A 23,338-nucleotide genomic window follows, 5' to 3' on the forward strand; every position below is an offset into this window, starting at 1 on the left:
CCCCTCCTCCCACTGGTCTCCGTGAGCCTTCGGGGTGGGAGCTTTTGATGGCAGCCAATCGACGGTCAACGAGGAGGAGGACGACGATGAGGAGGCGGGGCAGGCGGGGTATGGTTTCCTGGAGAGCGCATCTGTCTCCGTTCTTGCGGCCGGAGGGTTGCTGGGTCACTATTGCCGGACCGCACTGCCAGGGGCTGGGCCGAGTACGAGAGCCGCATCGCCTCGCTGGCACCTTCCAGGCTGCCTTCTGAGGCCTTGAACCTGGCCCCATCTGGCGCTCCTGTGCGCCCCGCTGCGACCCTAGCGCCCGATATCCTCCCCGCGGGCTGTCCGGAGGGTCCAGGCCCCGTTGTCCTTGTCCCCACCGCGGCCACAGGCCCCTTGAGCGCTAGCCCTCCCCACTCCCCTTCCCAGGCAGGGCCACCAACGCCTCCAGCAGCCGCTCTTCTCCTGTCTGGTCCGTGGAGGTTGTTGGTTACCATGGTGAAGCTGGCAGCCAAATGCATCCTGGCAGGTGAGTCTGAAAACTTGCGGGTGAATACAGTCTCCGGAGTCCAGAGACTTCATAAATTGTCGAGAGCTTTTGTTCACGTAAATTGTCTACCCTCTTTCCCTTTCTCTCTCGCAAAGGCGAGTTAATGCAATTACTGATAGAGTAAATTTCATTAGGCGTGGAAGAATTATTTTCCAGAGCACATTTGTAGCTCCAGGTGGTTTCCTTCACTCCCTGTCATACTCTGAGACCACCGTCACCAATTAGAGCTGCACTCAGGAGGAGTAGACTCGTTAAAAAAATCAGGCTAAGCACACCATAAGTGCTTCAACTAAACCAGGTGCTGTACCCCAAAGTTAGGCATCAGTGACTTTGGTGGTCTTTACTTATGGGATTTTTTTCCTGACCCCAATCTTATGCAAACAGGGATAGGAGACAGTAATGTACAGTTGACCAGAGTTTGCAAAAAGCTATGTGTGTTGACTTTAAGACCCAAAGTTACAGTGCTGCCTCATGGTCAGGAGGACATAAATGTTGAATCCCCCAAAAGTGGGAATCTTTGTTTTGCTGACTGATACATCCCAAGCACCCAGAACATATATGTAGAACATAGTAAGTACTCAATAAATATTTGTAGAATGAGTGCCTATGTGGCATGCACATTTGCGGTGTTCCTGCTCATTTAGAAAAACATTTGCCTGGATTATGGACCTGGGACCACAGAGCACAGATGTACTTTCCTGAGTCCTTACTGCTTGTCAGGCACGTGCATTTCATTTAATCCTGTCACAGTAGGTAGCACCCTGGGGTAAGTGCCGGATTGTTCTGACTTTACCGAGGCACCGAGGTGAAGTCTCTTGCCCAAGGTCACCCCCTAGCGAAGGAAGGTCATAGGCAGGATTTCAACCCCGAGATCAGCCTAAAATTCCTAACTTCCTACCTCCAAAATTCTTAACTTGTGTTACTGTTGAAACCTGTGACCTTTCCGGGTTTATCTGACCAGTTCAGGAAAGAAGCAGTGAGAAATTATGCAGAGGAAAAAGAGATCCCTTTTTTTGATTCCTCTCTTCCAGACCGAAAAGGATGGTTTTTTGTTGTTGTTGTTGTTTTTATAAATTTATTTATTTATTTATTTATGGCTGTGTTGAGTCTTTGTTTCTGTGCGAGGGCTTTCTCTAGTTGTGGCGAGCGGGGGCCACTCTTCATCGCGGTGCGCGGGCCTCTCACTGTCACGGCCTCTCTTGTTGCGGAGCACAGGCTCCAGACGCGCAGGCTCAGTAGTTGTGGCTCACGGGCTTAGTTGCTCCGCGGCATGTGGGATCTTCCCAGACCAGGGCTCGAACCCGTGTCCCCTGCATTGGCAGGCGGATTCTCAACCACTGCGCCACCAGGGAAGCCCAAGGATGGTATTTTTAATGACTTTTCCAATTTGGAAATAAAAGGGTCACACAGAAAGATGACTGACCATAGTCAATCAGATCATACTGAGCAAAAGAAATTAATGGTTCTCCAGAGCAGTCTCTAGTTTCCAGAGCACCAGTGGGGGCAGTATTGTGTAACAAAATTAATTCTGCTGTTCCTCAGATTGGCTGTGTCCTCTTGGACAAAGCACTTCTCTGAGCCTCAGTTTCCTCATGGATAAGGTGGGATCGTTTTTTTCTGAAGTTAGATTTTTTTTTTTCTAAATGGGCCTCTCTCTCTGACTATTCTTTCTCCTATTTCTTTTTTAAATCAACTCCCATCACGAGGCTAACTTATTGAGCACCGTCTATGAGTCAGCACTGTGCTAGACCCTCACCACGGGTCATCTCAACAACCCTATGTGGTCAGGATTATTGTCATTCTCCTCTACAGATGGGGCAGCTGAGACCCAGAGAGGTAAGGACACTTGCCCTGGGTCACACAGCTGGATTTGGCTGAGCTGGGATCTAGATTCAGGTGATCTGATTTCCAGGGCTTTGTTCTTAGCCCCACACTCTACCATCCTCAGGCCTCAACTCGAGACTCCTTGCCCTTCTTTATACCCACACCCTCAGGTACTAGTTTTACCTGATTTCATCCACTGCCTGGGAAGTCATTCCTGAACTCCAACCTAGCCCTCAATCTGAAGCCTTCTTTTGAGGCCTCAAGGGTATCTATCTCCTCTTGGAAGTTTTCAGGGGCCAAAAGACCTCAGCAGAGTGAATCACTGCACACAGCCCTACCTCCACCACTCATCAAAACCTCGTTCTTCACCCCACCCTCACCACACAGGCCCCCTCACTGGCCAACTCTTTACAAACACCACATTTTTAAAAATATTTATTTATTTGGTTGTGCCAGGTCTTAGTGGCAGCAGGTGTGCTCCTTAGTTGCGGCTTGTGGGCTCCTTAGTTGTGGCACGTGTGCTCCTTAGTTGTGGATCACCGGCTCCTTAGTTGTGGCATGCGAATTCTTGGTTGCGGCATGCATGTGGCATCTAGTTCCCTGACCAGGGATCGAACCCGGGCCCCCTGCATTGGGAGCGCAAGTCTTAACCGCTGCGCCATCAGGGAAGTCCCCCGACTGTTTAAAATGGAGTCAATCTGCCTTTTTTCTCTCACATAACTAGTCACCGAGGGACCTGATAATTCAAGTGCTTATTCAGTCCACATATTTACTGAGCACCTACTATGTGTGAGTCGCCACGCAAGGTGCACTGGGAGTACAAGGGTGAACCTGGCCAGCCCCCGCACTCAAGGAAGTGCTGAGTTGTGCATAATAGCTTATAACGCAAGAAACAGGAATCGAATGCCCTTTGATCCCAGAGAAATACCTCAAGGCACAGCTGTTAATTGTTCTGATTCAGATGGAGAGAAAACAACACTTAACATTTATCTATATTTTATGTGCTTGCAAATCACGTAAATATTACTTAATATATATCAGGCACTGTACATGTTAACTCATTAAATCCTCATAACAATTCTATGAGATAGAAGCTGTTATCCCCATGTCGTAGATGTGGCAACTGAGGCCCAGAGAGATTACTGACCCAAGGTCATACAGCTCGTAAGCGATGGAGCTGTAGTCTGTGCCCTGAGTACCATGCTGTACTTACTGCCTCTTGACATACATGGGGATGATAAACCTGACTCCCTGGAGGGCCGCTCTGACGTCAAGTCTCATGCCACCAGCAGTGAGCTGCACTAGCCACGCAGGTAAAGACAAAGGAGCGAGAAACGACCTTCAGAGCCTGGGCATGAAGGACATGTTTGAGCTTTGCCTGGCAGAGACTGGGCAGGATTAGGATTTGGATTAGGGTGACCTGAAAGGAGGTTATCTTCGAGGAATTTTCAGGGATCAAGAGAATAGGACTGTAGAGCCCAGATTTTGTGTAAGGGATAGTCAGAGACAGAGTTGGAAGGTGGGGACGGGTGTACAGCAGAAAGAATCCTTTGACAGGCTCTGTGTGAGAGCGTCACCGGAGGAAAGCACTGTTTTATGAAGATCTGTCTGTTGATGCCAAGCTCAGAGTGGGTTAGAGCAGGGAGAAAAACAAAAAGGAGAGAGGGCCAGTTGGGAAGTGTTTTCAGTCCAGACCTAGTCAAGAAAACAGAAAATACATTAGGCATTTCAACAGAGAGAGTTTAGTGTATGGAATTGGTTCAGCGTGTGTCAGAGAGCTGAAAAAGCCAGAAGACAACATTGTGATGACACAGAATTGGTGGGTGGAGGTCAAGGTTGTCAGAAGCTTGAAGAAAAACCTCCCCCAACCCTGAGCTGGGATCCAGACCTCTGAGGAGGGGGCACTGCCTGGCTGGGGTGGTACCCAGTGTGTGATGCCAGCACGTGCCACCCATCACTAGGACCCATTGCCCACTGGCCAGGAGCTCAGCCCCATGTTTAGGGTGAGAAACCGCCAAACCAATTCCAGACCATCCTGAGGGTCTGTGTCTTGAGACCACTCCTGGTACCAAGTGCTACATGAGGCAGGGTCCAGGCAAAAAGCTGAAACTACACAGGTATCTCGACAGTGAGGATTTAGTGTGGGGTGTTCATTAAACAGGTACTGGAGGACTGGAAAGACAAAAGAGGACGGTAAGGCAGCACAGAGAGTAACTTCAGGAAGGAGCCTCATCCCAGGGCTGCGGGACGAGAGGGAAGAGGGCAGGTTGTCAGAACCTCGAAGCGCAGAAGGGTGCTGGGAGCTGAGCTGCAGATCTCTGAGAAGGGGACGCTGCCCACTGACGCTGGTGTCTCTGAGGGGGCATACTCAGGCTGGTCCAGAAATGCAAAAACACAAAACACAGTTGGAGGCAGCAACTAACCTTTGCTGCTGGGCGAAGGCCATCACTAGGATAACACTAAGAGAAACAGCAAGCAAAGGGGAAGGAGCAAGTCCCCCCCCCCGCCCGCCCCCAGGCTTCCCGTCTTGCTCTTGAACTCACATTGGCAGAGCCTGACGGGAAATCCCTGGCAAAAGAGAAACGTGTGCAGAGTCCCAGCTCCAGCATCACAAGGCAGAGCATGGATGGGTGGGTTTGGGGCTGAGACAGGAGCCCAGGTTGAAGTTTGAGGTAACTAGGGCAGTGTTGGTCATGACAACAAAGGAAATGCGGGCTGGAGACACAGAGGATGATGTAGGGAATGAAGAGGAGGCTGACTGGCCTTGGGAGGAAGGAGGAGGAGCCTTCAGAGGTGACCGTGGGTGAAGTCTGGGGACATCGAGAGTGGTGAAGAGAACAAGTAAGATAAATGGGCGGGACTGCTCAGGACCCAGCCTGGCTGTAGGCACTGAGATCGCGTGAAGGCCTGACATTCCAGTGGAAACAGCCACAGGGTGTTGGAAACACAAAGCTTGGGAGAGGGATCCTGGCGCGAGAAGTGACAGTCAAGGTAACGAGAGTAAGTGGGACCGAGTAGATGGGAACAGAGGACCAAGGACAGGCCCACAGGAGTGTCCACATTTGGGAGGCAGGCAGAGCGGCAGGAGGACCAGGCCGGTGCGGGGTCACCAGGGCCAGAGGGCTGCCGGGGACGGGGTGCTGCTTCAAGCCGATTCATCCTTCAGAGACATTGAGGAGCGTGAGAACTGAGGAAAAACCACTGGACTTGGCAATTACGAGGTCACAGGTGACCTTGCATCGTGCCTTTGCAGATGGCACCCTCTCCATCAAGCAGTGCACCCACCCCCCGCCGTCACCCCTGGGCTCAGCCTCCTCCAGGGAAGTCCTCCCCGCTGATGAAACCCCTCGTCAGCTTCTCTCCTCCCTGCACCCTCAGACACCTTGATTCTCAGCTTGTGCTATTTGAATTTGCACTTGTCATTCTGTTGCCCTGCAAATGTGTTTATCAGTGGTCTCCCCTTCCTGGGCTCACTCGGATCCCTCCTCAGCCGACACAGGAGGTTTTCCAGAAGTGTGGGTGACTCTGACTGACAGTCGGAAGCCAGAGTTATGAAATTAACCAGAACAAATCCGTGGGGAATTTCACAAGCGGGAAGAGCCAATTTCCAACCGGATTCAGAAGCAAAATTGAAGTTGGGAGGGTGGATGCAGTCATTGCACCAGATGTGCCCTGTTTGCCCTGAGATGGGTGGGTACCCAGTGAAAGTCCAGCCCACGGTCGTCCCCCCCGGTGTCCCGGAAGGCTGCGGGGATGAGGACCTGCAGGGGCAGTGTTAGAAATGGGTCAGAAGGGTCCCTGAGCTCTAGGAGAGGAGTGGGATCTGGCAGAGAGAGGGCGATGTTGGAATCCTAGGCAGGTCACCCAGCTTCTCTGAGCCTCAGTATCTTCATCTGTCAAATGAGGTTAATGATAGTCCCCGGCGGGGGGTGGAGGCTGGGAAGGAGCGAATGAGATTGTATGAATGGGTCCATGAAAGAGGCTCAACCCATGTTGGTTCCCTTCTAAGAAGTGGTGGCAAATAGAAAAGCAAGACCTGACTAGCTCACTCAGACCTGGAGGAGTTAACGTGAAATAAATGCCACGAGTAGGCAAATAATTGTCTCACAAGAGAAAATTATAGGTGAGAAAAGTCAAAACTGAAAAGTGAACAGAGCGGCAGGCTATCAAGGAGTCAAGTAAAGAGGCGAGTTGAAGCTGCCTGTAAAACGGGGTGAAGGTGAGACAATTACATCAAGGGATGCAAGGCAGAAGGATGCGAGCGTGGTGATTTTGCTGAGGATCAAGGGGGTGAGAAAGCAGCAGACAGGTGTTCTGCCAGGGCGCTGGGTGACGGAGGGAGAATCAGTGTGAGACTCAAGGTGGAAAAGGTCTTGCAGATGAACACAGTGTGGTATCAAAGGAAGCCACGCAGAGCCACCAGTGGGGACGTGGGGAGGGTGCAGGAGAATTAAGGATGGGCACGGAGAGCCTCCAGCACCCTTGGGGGCCCGGGAGGAACTCCAGAATAAATTGCCCCTGACCACCTTGTGAAAGGTCCAGGTCTCAGACTTGAAACTGTGACATAGATCTTTAGTTTCCAGGTACCAGTTTATGGGGCTCTCCACTAACAAAGGAAAGCGGAGGAGATGGAGCCGGTAGGTATGAGATGGGCTTAGAGGAACCAGTGGCTGTTGCCGATAGACTTAGAGGAGAGGCCCTGGGAAGGTGGGCCCGCAGTGGTCGCAGATGGGTTACCAGGAGGTGGAGGTGGAAAATGTCACTTGGAAATGGGCTTCAGGATGGCAAATGTAGCCCCTGACTTTTTGTTTCTCATAAATGTAGAAACCCACCCAACTCTCACCCTCTCCCCCCACCCCAGAAAAGTATGCAGGATTCTCAGGATGGACGCTCTAAACTCAAAGTGGTTCCGTTAGAGAGCTGAACCTGTAAGTCTGTACCTGGTCACACTTCCTTACCTTCAAGACTTCAAAGTAATTTCAAGTTTGAAAGGGACAGGTTTTCCCCATCGGGTGTGTTTCAGTGGAAGAGTGTCAGTTCTATTTCCAGTGCTCAGAAGCCCTCCTTCAGCTCTGTTGCCTTCTGGGTGGGTTTCTGTAGATGAAAGGATTAGCCCGGAAGAAAAGAGACTGGCCGTCATGGGTTTGGAAGATGGGTCTCACGGACCCACTGCCCTGCCAGCGACCCTGGAGCAAGTTCCCATGAGAATCAAGCACCTTTTCCCTGAGAACTCATTGAAGGTTTTCGGTTTCTAGACCAGCGTTCTGTAGTGGGAGAGCCTCCAGTCAGCTTAGGATGAAAGCGGTGTTTTTCTTCTACTCTGACCTCACAGGAGACCCAACTGTGGGCAAGACCGCCCTGGCCCAGATCTTCCGCAGCGACGGAGCCCATTTCCAGAAGAACTACACCCTGGTGAGATGTGGGCGTCGCAGGCCTGGCGGAGGCTTAAAGACAAATGATCAGATAACCCTGGGGCAGTGACTTTCCAAATGTCCTTAAGAAGCCCTAAGAGGCCTGACCGTATGGCCACAAGCCACGGGGCACGGGGCAGTGTGTGGAGCGGCCTGGCCGGTGGTCGGCTGGTCACCGTGTACAGCTCGCTCGTGGGCAGGGGGTTGGACGAGACTAGGGCCTCTCTGACTTCCACACCAGAAGTGAGTCCAGAGCACAGACACTGGAGCCGGGGACATGCGTCCCCTTGGGACCCCTGACGTGTGTGTTCTCCCTTTTCCTCCACAGACAACAGGGGTGGATCTGGTGGTGAAGACGGTGCCAGTCCCTGACACAGGGGACAGTGTGGTGAGTGGTGCCCTCGCCCCAAGGGGGCTCAGTGCTGCCCCAGCTGCGGCCGAGGGCTCCGTGGTCACTGCCATCCTCCCTGGGAGAGAGGCAGTGCTGTCACCGGGGGGGACAGCCATTTCCTCAGTTCTTGCCTTCTCGAGGGAAAGATTTCAGTCGAGAGACGTAGAACGGTTTTAAGTACTAAGAGTTTTATTAAAGCAGAGCAAGAGTACACTCCCAGGAAAGAATGAGAGTGGGCAGTCTGGGAACCAGAAGCAGCCCGCAGTGGGGTGGGGCTGGGCTTTTTAGAGTGGTGGTCCCTCCCTGTGTCCTGCGTCATTTGACTGACAAGTTGATTGACAGCTTTAGGTTCTGTAACTTTTCTCCTAGTGCACAGGCGCTTGCGCACGAGCACCCAAACCGCAATGCTAATGTATTACAAATACGGCATAATGAACCCCAGGTTACCTTGAGACACCTTTTAGGTCTTGGCGCACCTGCAACGACCTGTGCTGGTGGGTTTATCCTGCTTGCTCCTGATAAGGCTGGTGGTCCTTGACTAGAAGAGGGAGGGTCTCTGGGTGGGTTCTGATCACTAGTGTCCAGGTTGGGGAGGGAAAGATGACCCCGTCCAGGATGGGGCGAGACCCACTCATGTCTGACTAGCTGCCTAAAAGTGCCAGGACTTGGCCTAGACGTGTCTGAGCATTCAGGAACAGGCTGGGGGGAACACGGGAAGCATTGTATGGAAGGGATGAGGAAGAGGAAGTGAGGAAGACTGGGCTCTGGGTCTTTACCCTCAGAACTTACCGAGTATTGAGGTTCCTAACCTGGGTCCCTCTGTGGGAAGCCTCGACCCTTGAAATTGAATTGCAAGATGCTGTGTTTACATTTGCTTTTCTGGAGAGAAGGCTTAAGAATTGCTAGATTCTTAAAGAGGTCCATGAGCAAAAAGCAATTTTAAGTACCCCGGATACAGTGAGAAGGGATAAGACGAATGCACCAGCAACCAATGTGCAAAGCAAAGAAGGTTGCTGACCTTCAGGCAGCGTGTGCCAGAGGCCAGAGCCAGCGGGAAGTTAACGGGGAAATTAGGGAAGACTTCCTGGAATGGCAGCATTGGGGAGGGGCTCTCACCTGGGCCGGTGAAGGTTCGGACACGGGCAGCAAGGGTCGTCCTGCGCCCTCTGCTAGAATCACACCTCAGCCATCCAGAACCATGACAGACTGGCCTAATTTAAATGCCTTCCCCAGGCCTCCTCGCTGACCTCCTTTAAAAAGGATCATTTTAAGATTTGAAAATCAATTTGGTTAACAAAGTGCAGAATGACCTTTTGGAAAACAGAGCACTTGTCAGCCTGTCTAGCATTCTGTTCTGCCAGGTGGGAAGTCAGCTTGTTCCTGGTATTTTTGCACTCGGGGTTAGGAGAGGTGAGATGCCACCCAGAAAGAGCCAGTTGGGGTGGGAAACCACTGTACTTGAGTTCGTTCCTCCTCCCACCGTCTTCCTCGTGCCTTGGGCAAAAGACCAATGTGTGTGCACGCGCACATGCGTGTGTCACCCTGAAGGTGCGCTGGGAGTCCTATCGGGGATTTGCAGCCAGGGGTTTCCCCATGTGTAGGCTTTCCTGGGACCTGTCTTTCTGATTCCAGGAACTCTTCATTCTTGACTCGGCCGGCAAGGAGCTGTTTTCTGAAATGCTGGATAAATTGGCAAGTAGCATTCAGTCTTTTTCCTAACTATCACCACCACCTCCCGCCAAAGGTTTGCCCCTTAACAATGCCCTCACAGAAATTTCACTTCACTACAGCCACCAGGAGAAGCTACCATGGCAACATCCTGTAAGGGGCATTCCTCCCAGCCTTGGGGTTTGTGGCCCCTTGGCAGGTAGGAGCAGCTCTTGCATGTGATTCGTGATTGCTTCCCCCCCAGCCCTGGAATGGTTGGCTCCCAATGCGCCAGAGCTGAGCACCTCGGTCCTCGCAGCCCCCCACTCTGGGGCCTCTCTTCTCTGGAGCAACCCCCTCCTGGGGGTGTTCTTTCAGCCCTCCTCCACCTCCTGGGTCTGGAGCAAAGATTTCCTTCCCCTCTAGGGGGTGCCCTAGAGGCCCCACAGTGAGGCTCACCTTCCCAGCCCACCCCCTGGTCCCACCTAGGTTTGCTCTGGGACCTGTCCCTGCTGCCGCCCCAGGCTCATCCAGCCCGCCCAGCCTTCCTCTTAGGATCCAGCTTGCTGTACCTTCCAAGGTAACGGCTCCGCTAATGTGGGCTAGTGAGCTACTTAGAAGGTTTGAGATCTCCAGAGCCCTCCTCTGTCTTTCCAAGAACAGCTACATTTTAATAGAAACTGTTTGCTGCCACCCTTTTTTTTCCGCCTAAGAGAAATGGATCTAATGATGGTAATTTCACACAGGGCTGGCCTCACGCATCAGTTCTTGGTGTTTTGCCACGCGACTCCCATGTCCACTGTCTGGCGCCGCCCAGCGGAGGAGATGATGTGTCTGGACAAGTCAGGGTCACATGCTGCCCATGCTGGGTCCCCTCACTGGGGCCTGGAGGAAGGAGGTCTCTCCTGCATGTGCACAGGGGTGGTCAGTGTGACTCTAGCTAGAGCTCTTTAGTCTGTGGAGTGAAGGTGTGAAGGGATCATCAATTTAGTCCAAGCTCCTCCCATCCTGGACACCTCCAGGAGGGCAGCCAGGGTTGCCTTAGGGGCAGGAGGGTGAGGCCTCCAGAGCCAATCCTGGGCTGACCTTCCAAGGACTGCTGGAGGGAAAAGGATTCTCCCTCACACCCTGGGAGGTGACAACACCCCAGAAATGAACCAGGCTCTAATTGTGCAGGATGGGGGTCCCCAGAGACCAGGGCATCGCCAAGAGTCACACGCACCAGGACTAGCCTCACAGCCTAAGCAGGGCTGCCCCACGGCCCCATGCCAGGCAGCAGGATGGCCCAGGACTCAGCAGCCCCTGAAGGTGGCAGCCCCCGAGAGCATAGCCCTGGTTCTTAATTGGGACAGCGAACCCTGTCCAGTTGCTGGTCTGGTTTGGATTAGTGCTGATACACTGCAGGAGAAGCAGAAAGTGCCCTTTGCCTTTTGAAAAGCCGGCCCTTATTAGGAAAATGTAAGCAAACCAGCTTCCAGTGAGTGGCTAATGAAAAAAGGATGCTCTTTCAGGCCTGCAAAGCAGAAAAGCATATCACCTTGCATAATAGTGGGCCCTCTATAAGAATGAGTAGAAGAATGAGTTAATGGAACCGGGGCAGGCAAAGCGTTTCTGGGTAGAGAAAAGCCTCAGCCCCACCCTGGTGTTTAAAGCCTGTGTGACCTGGGCAAGTCAGTTACCCTCTCTGAACTGAGTTTCTTCAGCTACACAGTAGGGATCTTCAGACCAGCCCTGCAAAGTTGGGAGGTTTCACGATGATGCACAGAAAACGCCCAGCAGAGAGCCTGGCACGGATGCGAGCTCTCACCCTCGCCGTCACCATCCCGGGCCTAGGCCTTCCCCGCCACTTCGCCCAGCCCTCGCATTCATTCCTGTGGGTGAATCGTTTTCTTCTGTGGATGTGGCTCGGTTTTCTGATTCACATCCCCTTTAGAATTTTTCACTTCCCTCTGCCCACGTGTCCCTTCCCTTAGAAGGCCACATTTCCTCCCAGTCTAGAAGTCACTTTTGCTGTCAGTGACGTTTCCCCATCCTGTCCCCTTTGCAGTGGGAGAGTCCCAACGTCTTGTGTCTCGTCTACGACGTGACCAACGAGCAGTCCTTCACCAACTGCAGCAAGTGGCTGGAGAAGGCTCGGTCACAGATTCCAGGCGCCACCCTCCCAGGTACGAGCTGCAGGTATCCGGGGTTTCCAGCAGCACCTCTGACCTTCAAGTTCAAGAGCACAAGGTCACTGCAGAAATGGCTGTGGGTGCAGAAACAGGGTGCCATGGTCTTTGAGTGTGATGGTCTGGACTGTACCCTGGCTCTGCCTCAGCAACCACGGAAACCTCAGTGAGTGGCCGCACCTCTGTGAGTCTGTAAAATGGGCCTGTTGACGCCCCCCCGGCAGGGTTATGGGGTGACTCAAGATAATAAGGGGGAAGGTGCTGTGATAGGAATATGAGTTGTTATTTCGGGAAAGCTAACCCCAGGGAAGCAATCCTCATTTTCTCCTGTATGTGGGGCACCAGTAAACATGCAAGGCCCGTTTTCACTTCTGAATGCTCTCAATCAGTTTATTTTTCATCCCTATGTGAGATCAACAAATTCTCCTCATTAGAGACCAGGGAAAGCGATCTCCAGAGACAGGCTCAAAAATTAGCCGCAGCGGATGCAGCTGGCAACAGAACCAAATTACCTCTGAATCCCTGACTCTGAGCCCAGCCCTCAGATTAGTGTTAATGACCGTTTTGAAAGTTTGCTCCATGTGCTAGGAATGATCGCAAATGCTCACATCAGCTTGGTCCTCGCCTTCACGGTTTGCAGCCTTAGGGAGAGGAGGCGGACAGGTACCCGGGAGGTCTAGCAGAGGGGCTGAGCGAAAGCTGCAGGTGCAAAGCGCCGGCCTCCCGCTCTGCTGCGGCCCTCGGGGGCCGGTGCAAGGTCTCCGGTCGTGCCCATCACCTCGGATCAGGGAGCCTCTCTCAGATGAGGTTTTACACACCTCACAATTAGGCTGCTTGCTCTTTTATCTCTCCAGCTGTCCTCCCAGACGGCCACGGTTAAATGCGATGCTCCGATTGTTTCTCTCGAGTAGGTGCGCTGGTGGGGAACAAGACAGACCTGGCCAGCAGGCGAGTGGTGGAGTCGGCCCAGACCCGGGCATGGGCACTGGGCCAAGGCCTGGAATGTTTTGAAACATCCGTGGTAAGTATTTCCGCCTGCACCGTAGCCAAGTCTGGAGCGGACCTCGGCTGGAAGCGGTTTTTCACATGACCTCACATGCATCAAGTTGTTAGTCCACCATATGCAGAGCCTAATTTGGAGCTGATGTTTACATCCTTAGCCCAAGACCTCTTCTCAGTATAGCAAGAGTCACTCGTGTGTTACAAACAAGCAGGCTGGCTGGCTGGCCAGCCCTGAGAAAAGCTGGATCTCAGTTAGTAAGAAACACAAAAGTGTATTGTGTTCAGTTACAGTGATACTTGATGTTGGCATGAGACATCATGGGTTACGGTGTTGTTGGCACATTATTTCACAGACTCTCAAAATCAGCCCCATGATCCAGGAGCTGGCCCCCACTCCCCACTTTGTGTTGGGGTGAAGTGACTGGCCCATGAGTCACGTTGACTCACGAAGGGTTGAGCCAGGACTAGGATCCCTGACTTCTGGTTCCCCTCCGTGCTCCCTGCCCCCGCCTTGCCGCAGCCCCAGGGTGACGCCAGGCCACGGAGTGTCCTCTGGTATATTCAGCAAGAGCCCTTGGGAAGGGGGACGGTCAGAGGAATTTGTTCCCGGCCCCTTCAGTACCCGATAATCATGATTTGGGCATGTTCACAGTATTGTGGGAAGCTCCCTCCTACGTGGGGAGTTCTGAGGTCCCAGCCTCCCTGCACCCAGGGTGCAGGCACGTGACCCAGGCTGCACCAATCAGACACACTCGTGTGCTACTATGGAAGGGGGTCAAGTGAAGACACCCCCCTGCAGGAGCCGCCCAGAAACACCCACTTCAGAACCAGCAGGGACCAAGGTGCCAGCTGCAGTGCCCCTTCCTGGGGTTGCTGGGGAGACTTGCCATATCTGGCACAGCCTGAAACATCCATGGTGGTAACTTGGACTTCATTCCTGGCCTTGTGGCCTCTGACCCCGACTGATTCCTTGGTCCTCCCAGAGAGTCAGTGGGCTAGTTAATAAATAGCCCTGAGGTCGTTTTCTACTCAAACTCTCCTTAAGCTACAGGCACTCTTGTTGTTGCATCTATGAAATTTGACAAATGCTGCTATTCAGTTGCTGTACGGATGTGAATTTCTTAAACCCCCTCAAAGCGGCATGCTTCCTTAGGGAAAGTAGCGAGTGCGGGCAGGTGCTCTGACCTCTGATGGTGAGGGCTGTGGGCCGCTCGGTGTGTTACTGAACCTGTTGGTGCCTCAGGTTCCTCACCTATAAAGTGGGGATAGTAAAATATATCCCTCATTGAGTAATAAGTATGAGAATTAAGTCAGATGGTGAATATAAAAACACTTAGCACAAAGTCTGAGGCATAGTAAACGCTCAGTCAGTGTTAGCTTTTTTAAATATATATATTCCCTCTAGTAATCTCATTTATGCTATTATTACTGACTAAATCCTTGTATTCCTAGATTGTGCAGAGATAAATGTCAGTTTTGCCTCTGGTCCAATGATCACAAATGCTAAATTAGTGAAGTTCCGATTAGCAGGCTTTTACTGTATAGAGGGTTGCCCATCTTTTATGCAGGACGCCTTTGAGCAAAGCAGTAAGCTGTACCACCCACAGCAAACAGTATCTTCCTATTCCCTCCTCCTCCATTCACATTTATGAAGTTGCCTCCTTACCCCAATATCCCACGTTCCCTGGAACTCTTGATGGAACTCAGAAATTAACACCCACTCCCGACACTTCCATCACCAAAGGCCGCTGGGCTGCACGTTTAAACTCTGGTCAGGAGTTTGCCGCTACACGATTGAAACGGGAGGGTATAAATGATGTCTGACGAGGCTGCAGTTAAGCCCTTGGTATTAACTGTGCAAGTTAACTAGTCCCCCCACCCCGAGTTGATGCCAACAAAAGCACCACCGGCAGCTCGGTTAAGAAAGCTGTAATTAAAAAGGAGATATAACCAAATGCCATTTGAGACACAGCCAAGTCCTGACACCAAGCCCATCGCCTCCTCTCTTTCTAAATGCAGCCATAATTGTCCTGCAGACCTAAAGGAGATACCTACATGGCCATTTGACTTTCTTTTTTCTTTATAATTCCATCCCCAGAACGTACTCATTTTAAAACTGGAGGTTTTGTACCCTTTGACCACTTTCACCCGTTTCTCCTGCCCCGGTCCCCACCGCCCCTGGCAACCACCAGTCTACTCTCTGTTTCTGAGTTTGTTTTTTGTTAGATTCCACACATAAGTGAGAACATAACAATATTTATCTTTCTCGGCTGGCTTATTTCACTTAACATAATACGCTCAAGGTTCATCCACGTTGTCACGAGTGGCAGGATTTCCATCTTTTTTATGGCTGAATAGTATTCGTGTGTGTGTGTGTGTGTACCACATTGTCTTTATCCATTCATTCATCAGTGTACGCTTAGGTTGTTTCCATGTCTTGACTACTGTCATGACTATTCTCTTGGCAGTGAAGATGGGGATGCAGCTATCTCTCCAAGGAAGTGATTTCGTTTCCTTTGGTTACATACTCAGAAGTGGGATTGCTGGATCATATGGCAACTCTATTTTTAATTTTTGAGGAACCTCCATACTGTTTTCCATAGTTGCTGCACCAATTTTCATACCCACCAACAGTGCACGAGGGTTCCCTTTTTTCCACATCCTCACCAACACTTATCTCTTGTCTTTTTGATGATAGCCATCCTCTCAGGTGTGAGGTGATATCTCATTGTGGTTGATTTGCATTTCCCTGATGGTTAATAATTATGAGTACCTTTTCATGTACTTGTTGGCCATTTGAATATCTTCTTTGTAAAAATATCTGTTATTCATCCTTTACCCATTTTTTAATCAGAGTGTTTGTGTTTTTGCTGTTGAGTTGTACAAATTCCTTGTATATTTTGGATATTAACCCCTTATCAGATGTGTGGTTTGCAAATATTTTCTCTCATTCTGCAGGTTGCCTTTTCATTTTGTTGATGGTTTCCTTTGCTGTGCAGAAGCTTTCTGGTTGGTGTAGTCCCACTTATTGATTTATGCTTTTGTTGTCATATTCATAAAATTATTGCCAAAGCCACTGACAAGGATCTTTTTCCCAATGTTTTCTTCTAGGAGTTTTTTTGGTTTCAGGTCTTAAGTTCAAGTCTTTAATCCATTTTGAGTTAATTTCTGGGAGGTGTAAAATAGGGCTCCAGTTTCATCCTTTTGCATGTGAATATCCAGTTTTCCCAGCACCATTTATTGAAGAGATTATCTTTTCTCCATTGAGTATTCCTGACTCCACTGTCAAATATTAGATGACCATATATGTGGGGCGATTATTTCTGGGCTCTCAATTCTGTTCCATTGGTCTTTGTGTCTGTTTTTATGCCAGGACCATATTGTTTTGATTATTATAGCTTTGCAATAGGGTTTGAAATCAGGAAATGTGATGCCTCCAACTTTGTTCTTTTTCAGGATTGCTTTGGCTATTCGAGGTCTTTGTGGTTTCTCTTTGACTTTCTAACACCCCTCAATATTTGGCATTTTCACACCAAAAAATTTAAGAGCATTTCTTTAAACAGCAGTTAAAAGTTTAAAATACATTGTTTATTACTGCAAGAAGTTGGTATTAATATTAAATAAAAGTATTAAATAAATACTTTAAATTAATTTAAATACTTTAAAATAATTTAAATTAATTAAATAAATACTATATAAATAAATACCTATGGATCAGGAAAGATCCATAGGGATGGCTTCCCTTGCAGAAAGGTGAGGGGAAGGGAACTGATGTTTGTTGAGCACCTACTGTGTGCTAAGTGTCTTGCACACATTATCTATTTAGGCTTCCAACAGTCCTGCTGCTATCCGTATCTTACTGATGACAAACAGACTCAGAAAGACTGTGTTGCTTTCCCTGGTTGCCCAGCTAACGAGCAGTGGAACCAGAACTAGAACACAGGCTGGCCTGTCCAGCTTGATAACCTTCTAGAAGGGGCTCTGGCCTCCCACAGAGCCTACTTTGGGAGTCTCAGGGGCAGAATTCTAGGCCAGATTAAGCACTAGTCTGAGCCTGCTCTAAAGATTCTTCACGCAAAGCAGACCTACTCTACAGCTGTCAAACGATGTCAGCAAGATTATGATTCATCATTAACAAAAGGATTCCTATCATTGGCAAGCCCTCCTAATGCATTTGGAAAGCGGTTCTGTTTACATCTGCTATTTCAGGAGCACTCCATGTGTATAAAGAGACTTGCCTCCATTGAATTCCCTACTTTTTATGTTGCGTTCTCCGAAGATCTGGCTTTCAAGAGCTTTCAGATTCAGTTAGAAATCCTTGTGCATGTGCTTTGCAGGCCTCATTCTCTTCCCATTCAATGCTTAACTATACTTGCAACCGACGTAACGTTTTGCTATTTGAGTTTGGCGTAGCCTAGGACCTTATGCTCTGTACAGTCAGAAGTGTCTTGCAAATATAACTGAGTTATTCCTCTTATGTCCTGCTGAAGAGTGACAGCCTTCCGGTCCTTGGCAGTCATGAGTTTAGTATAGACGCTCATCTGGGCCACCAGCTGTCCTCTCATTTCTCAGCACCCTTTCAGCACTGCCACCTCTGGTTCTGCTCTTGGTGACTTGTCTCCTCCACCTTTGCGACAGGAAGTCCGGCAACTTTCTGCAGGAATTGGTTTCGTTTTGCGTGCTTCTGTCACCCCAGCTGGCAGAGTGAAAAGGCTGCTCTTCTCAAATTTGGGGCATCTGAATTCTAGACTGGGCTCTGTGTAAACCAGCTGGGCCACTGCACCCCTGGGCCCCGGACTGCTGTCTATAAAACAAAGGCACTGAGCTTGATGACTTCGTTCCATCCTTTGGTTTGGAAATCCTTCCGTTTTGTTGGGCATATTTCATTACCTCTTATCAAGGCTGCACTTTTGCCACCAGCTACGGATTGTTTGAAAACAGGTTCTTGTGCATTCATAGTTTGAGCTACTGTCTTGAAAGTAGTGGGTGCTTTCTTCTGCCAACTTATTTCTTTAAAAAAATTTAAAATACCCATGGATGCACACATAGAGAGTGAGACACGATAGCTAAGTGGAGAGGGTACCATTTTCTTTCTCCCAGAGCCTGTCAGGCTCACCCTGTAGGGCTGGTTCTTCCTACCAGATGAAGAAAATCTAGGGCAAGTTCCAGAACTTTTCTGATCCCTCTCAGATAATAAAAAAAATCCTTTGGGCACCTTTAGTCACAAAATTATTCATTATTTCACTTATTAAAATGCCCAGTCCTGAGTGACTGTCAAAATTCGTAAAGTCAGCGCCACCTCCTGAGCCTGCTGTGGGAAGCAGGGCCAGGCTACTGCGTCTGTGTCTCTGGACCTGTGCTTCCCCACCAGCTCACTTCTGTTGGGACCTGCTGTGGCCCCTCTGGACTTGCCAGGTGTCAGAGATGCCCTCCCTGCCCCCATCAGGGGCGCTCTCTCACCTGCGGCTTCCACCTCACAGGTGACACCTCCTCAGGCTAGGACACCTCCTCACCCTTCCTGCGACCTCAATTCCGGGCCGTCCATTCTTGTTGGGACCCGTCACCCTCCTGGAGGCTGTCCCCGCGGAGTCCCTTTAAGACAGCTCCAGGCTGGGCTTCCGCTGGGCCCGTTGCTGGTCCAGGGAAGCGTTGCTGCAGCCCCAGTTTGACAGAGGAGGCATTGCAGGCCATCCCCAGTCCGCCCTCTCCTGCTTGGCCATCCAGACAGCCAACCCCAGCCTCACCTTGATGCTTCCCAGGCCTGGGTCCAGCACTGGCCTAAGTCCCCGGGCTGCAGGCTTCCTCTTGGGCCCCTCCCACTGACCTCAGGATGAGGGAGAAGCGCCCGCATCCCAGGGGAAATGCCACAGCACTCCCCGACCTCCATCCTGTCTGGTCCTCCCTCCAGAGTGTGGAGGTCCTTGCCATCTGTTGTTTTGCTTTGACCTTTGGGGCCTCAGTCAAAACTAAGCGAGAGAGAGTCTCATTTTAACATCCTGTCACACACAGAGTGTGAGTGGCTAAAAGTACAGGCTCTGCAGGAGCAGGTCTAGGTTCAGACCCAGCTCCATCACGGGCAAGTGTGTCTTTCGGCACGTGACCTTAACCTCTCCACGTCTCAGTTTCCTTCTTGTAAAACGGGAGGAACGGTAGTAGCTGCCCTGCGTGGTGGGAGTGGTGGGAAGGGGCAGTTGGGGCAGAGGGCGGAGCCCTTGGCAGGAGGGAAGAGCGGGCGATGCCAGCTCTCTGTGACAATCCTAAAACCAACCAACTGACTTCTTCAATTTGTCTCTCCAGAAGGAGATGGAAAACTACGAAGCCCCCTTCCACTACCTGGCCAAGCAGTTTCACCACCTGTACCGGGAGAAGCTGGAGGTTTTCCAGGCGCTGGTGTGAGGGGCTGGCTGGACCATTCCCCGCGATGGAACCTGGCCGCGGGCTCCGTCTCCTCGGAAGATGGGAGAAGATGGAGTTGCCTGGGCACTTCCAGTCTATCGTGACAGCTTTAAATAAAATGAGGAGAAAAATGGAGAAGCAGCAGCTCATTCCGTTCTTGGTCGGGGCAGCCCTGGTGCCATTTTACACTTTGGCTGCTGCTTCCAGAGCAGCCTCCAGTGGTGGGAGCTGTTGCTTGTGACAGTGGGTGTCCTGCCCTCCCCGAAGGACCTCCCCGCAAGAGCCCACCCCACAACTTGCCATAGTTGAGGTGTTCAGCTTGGAATCTGCCGCATGGCCAGGGGGCTGATGGCCCTCTCCTTATTCTAGCACATTCAACTTTGCTGCCTGTCCCGCTGTCCAGCTTGCTCCTCAGCCAGAGCTCCCTGGTGATGCCAGAGCCCCCTGGTGATGACTGCTGTCCCTGGCAAAAGCAGTGCCCTCTGCCGGCTGCCCTGGGTGCCTCTTCTTGATGAAGACCCAGCCCCTCCCAGCTGCCGGGAACCCTGAGCACCCAGGGAGCCAAGAACGAGGCCACTTTCCTTTAATGACCCTCCTCTCAGCAAGCCGGGAAGCAGTCATAATTCTTTGCACTGAGCTTGACTCTTTTCCATCCTGTCTCTGCTGCCAGATTAATCTTCCTAAAACACCACTTTCATCATTTCACTCCCCTGATTAAACACCCATAGAAGTTCCTCATTGCACCTTACATCAGGGCTGCGGGCCGAGGTCTGGCATTGAAGCTTGCCTCTGACTGTCACCCTCACCCGGGGGTCTCAGCTTCTTTCAGCTCCAGGGCCCCAGAGGGTCATTGCCCTCTTTGAGTCCCCCTCTTGGTGGGAGTGGGGGTGCTGTGCAGGGTGCTGGCTTTGGCGGTAGACAGATTCTGGGTCTGTCCCGGTGATAGCAGTCATAATGGAAATTAACTCTGGTTCCTGTTTATGACCTGCCATGTCTCTACATGAGCTGAGCACATTACACATATTAGCTAATTTAATCCTTAACAACGTGGAGTCTTGCTGTCCTACTTTTACAAATGAGGAACCAGAGTCAGAATCGTGGACGCCAGACCCCGGCCCACAGCCGCCGCCCTCTCCTGGGATCGCCTGAGCTTGGCCGGGAGCAGGAGAAGGTGATGGCTAGGTTGCCCCTCCAGATCGCTGTGAGAAGTGACATAACATGAAGGGCATCAGGCACGTATCAACCACCTCAGGCCCCTCCCATCCCCCCTCCTGTCACGTCTCAACACAAACTCACTGTAGCCACAGCCATCTTCCCAGTGAGTCATTTCTTTCGGAAGATAGGGGCCTGCAATTCGCCGGGCATTTTCCTAGGCACTGGTCACATCAAGCTGTTGGTCTCTTGGCCCGTGTTCCGGAGGGGAAGATCTACAATAAACAACCAAGGAGACGTGGAGGGGACATTTCCGGTTGCCCCAGAATTGGTTACTGGGACCCACGGCTGTGGCCAAAGAGATGCTAAGAAACCCACTTCCTAAAGAGATCACAAAAGGCTGGGGCCAGATGCCCTCCCCGGGGCATCCTGGAGGTGGCAGAATTGGCCCTGCTACCAGGAGCCACCTCAGCCCCTCCACTCCTTGCTCTTTGCTGTTTATATAAGAAAATCGAGTAGTCAAGAGGAGGAGGGAATGAGGGTGGACAGTGTTGGTGGATGGGTACCACTCCCTCTCCAGCCCCGCCCCCAGAACCAGGCACTGGAGACCCCAGGAGAATCCTCCTAAGACAAGACAGAGGACACTGCCGAGAAGAGGAGGCTGGCACCTTGCTCCCCAGCTGCGTACTCGCAGAGCTGCTGGAGCCTGGTGCCAGCTGCAGGGGCAGGGTGGTGAGGGCGTCCTTGGGGGAGCTTGGCACGCATCCCCTAGCCTTGTGCCTGGCTCCCTCCAGGGGGATTGGGGAGGGGGGCAGAAGCCTGCACCGCCAGCAGGGGGAGCAGGTGCTCCCACCTCCGCTGTTCATGGCCCCCAGGGGGCTCACGTGGGGAGCCACACAGAGGGTGGGACGCTGAGGGCAAAGTGTCGGTCCCTGTTCTAGGAATTGGGGACTTGGAGAGTAAAACAAAAATCCCTACCCTCAGGGTGCTTACATTCTAGTGGGGTAAGAAAGAGGTTCACTTAGGGCAATCTGATGGATGGTAACAGAGCAGGGAGTGCAGAGGGTGTGCCAGGGAGGGGGTAGCGGTATGAAATAGGGAGGTTAGAAAAGATCCCCCTGAGAAGGGGACATTTCAGCAAGATCTGAGAGGGCAGAGTGGCCCCTCTCGGTGTGGTTGATTCATAGGCCCCTCAGAAGTGGAAAGCCCCCCTTCCACTTTCTTTACCTGGTGGCTGGCACTGGGTCTGAGCTGTGTGCATGGACTCTTGAGGGATCTGGAGATGGATGGGACTCAGCCCCTGCCCTAGAATCACCTACAAGCCATAGAAGAGAAAGATGAGCCAACACTTCACTTCTAAACCCCAGTGGAACCCCAAAAGCATAGGCGCCAGGGTCCCCCACTGCTGTGGACGGGCACAGGAGCTGAGCGCTTCTCCTGCTGTCTTTGGGACATTCCCTGTCCTCCACGGTTTCCTTCCTTCTGCGAGGAATGGTCTGAGGCAGGGGCCTGGCCTCTTTCTGTTCACTCCCTGGCTCTGTGAAGCCGACCCTTCTGCGGTACCTTTTGCTGCCTGCTGGCCTCACTTGGGTTCACCCACCAAGAGGGCAGAGAAGCCTGGGTGAGTGGGAGTGTGGGAACACAGCGGGGCCCATCGTGCTTTGGAGTGGTCGCTTAGAAATATAGACCCCAGTTCCAACATGGGCCCTCAGGCACTTTCCCTGCCGAGTTCTTTGTTGGGGTCCCACCCTGGAAGAGTTCCCCATTCAGGTGTGGATGGCATGGGAGGCAGCCCCAGGGGGGTGTCCTGGGCCCAGTGGTTCACCCTGACACTGTTTTTGCCATGAGCACCAGCCCTTAGCTTTCCATGACTGGGAAAGTTGCCTTGGTTAGATGGTCTTCTGCGAGGAGACTCAGAGAGCAGGAGGCTACCTGCTGTAGCTAAAATACATGCATTCTGGTGCTAAAATGTGTATTTTAAAATGGTATATTGCAAACTAAAAATTTCCTGTCCCAAACTGGGATGGCAGTCAGAGCAGATTCAGTGGCGCCCAGGCTGGGAGCTGAGAATCATGCTAACCCGGGTCTCTTGGAGGAGTTTTTGGTTTTGAGAAAAGCTTTTGGTTTTGCACCTGCCGGTCCCATCCCTGGGTCCATCTCGGGGCAGGGGCCCTGCTGCATATCGGGATGGCTGAAGCTGTGCCCTCAAGGAGCTCAAGTCTCACAGGCAAGAAGGGTTTCCAGGGACCTCGCAGGGAAACACCCAGTGTCAACCAGGGAAAAGCATTCCAGACACAGGGAACCACACGTGCAAAGGCCCTGAGGCAGGAAGCAGGGTCCCCCTTGTGGAACTGTGCGTGAAGCACTGGGTGGGGAGTGAGTGGTACCCGGCTGGTGAGAGGTTGGAGAGAAGGCAAAACAAGAGCATGGAGGTTTTGGTACATAGACCAGAGAAGCTGGACTTTTTCCAGAAGGAAATGGGAAGCTTTAAGGCTTTTCACAGAGGTGACTCACCTGGATTTCTGCTTTAGAAAGATCAGCCTGGGGGGAAATCGGTGGAGGCAGTGAGAGAGGAGATGCTTGGAGATTAAGGAGACCAGTTCAGAGACGTCCCAGTATTCTGGCCGAGAGTTGATGGGGAAGATGTGGAGACAAGGCTTCACCCATCTCCAGCATGAACAAAAACTTTGTATTTTCAGCCCAATTTAGAATTGTCTTCTCCCCCACCCCACCCTTTTCCTCAGAACACCAACTGATTTTTTTTTTTAACACATTATCCTTTATTTACTTTAGAGACAGAGAAAACACAGAG

The 23,338-nt window shown here is 51.5% G+C and overlaps 1 protein-coding gene across 1 annotated transcript; it reads left to right on the forward strand.

Moving 5' to 3' along the window:
• Positions 1 to 94: 94 nt before the first annotated feature.
• IFT27 (intraflagellar transport 27) lies at positions 95 to 19,512 on the forward strand. Its single transcript, XM_061205024.1, has 7 exons — positions 95 to 514; positions 7,692 to 7,771; positions 8,099 to 8,158; positions 9,794 to 9,853; positions 11,856 to 11,973; positions 12,888 to 12,997; positions 19,276 to 19,512. Exons 1-7 carry the CDS (start codon positions 481 to 483, stop codon positions 19,372 to 19,374), a joined length of 561 nt encoding a protein of 186 aa, XP_061061007.1. The 5' UTR covers positions 95 to 480; the 3' UTR covers positions 19,375 to 19,512.
• The last annotated feature ends 3,826 nt before the right edge of the window (positions 19,513 to 23,338 follow it).

The sequence above is a fragment of the Eubalaena glacialis genome, chromosome 11, assembly GCF_028564815.1.
Source record: "Eubalaena glacialis isolate mEubGla1 chromosome 11, mEubGla1.1.hap2.+ XY, whole genome shotgun sequence".
In the NCBI taxonomy this organism is placed as follows: Eukaryota; Metazoa; Chordata; class Mammalia; order Artiodactyla; family Balaenidae; genus Eubalaena; species Eubalaena glacialis.

Coding starts and splice junctions, on each gene's coding strand:
- IFT27 (XM_061205024.1), top strand. CDS start 481: ATGGTGAAGCTGGCAGCCAAATGCATCCTGGCAG. Junction 11,974..12,887: donor TCCAGGCGCCACCCTCCCAG/GTACGAGCTGCA, acceptor TCTCTCGAGTAG/GTGCGCTGGTGGGGAACAAG. Junction 12,998..19,275: donor AATGTTTTGAAACATCCGTG/GTAAGTATTTCC, acceptor TTGTCTCTCCAG/AAGGAGATGGAAAACTACGA.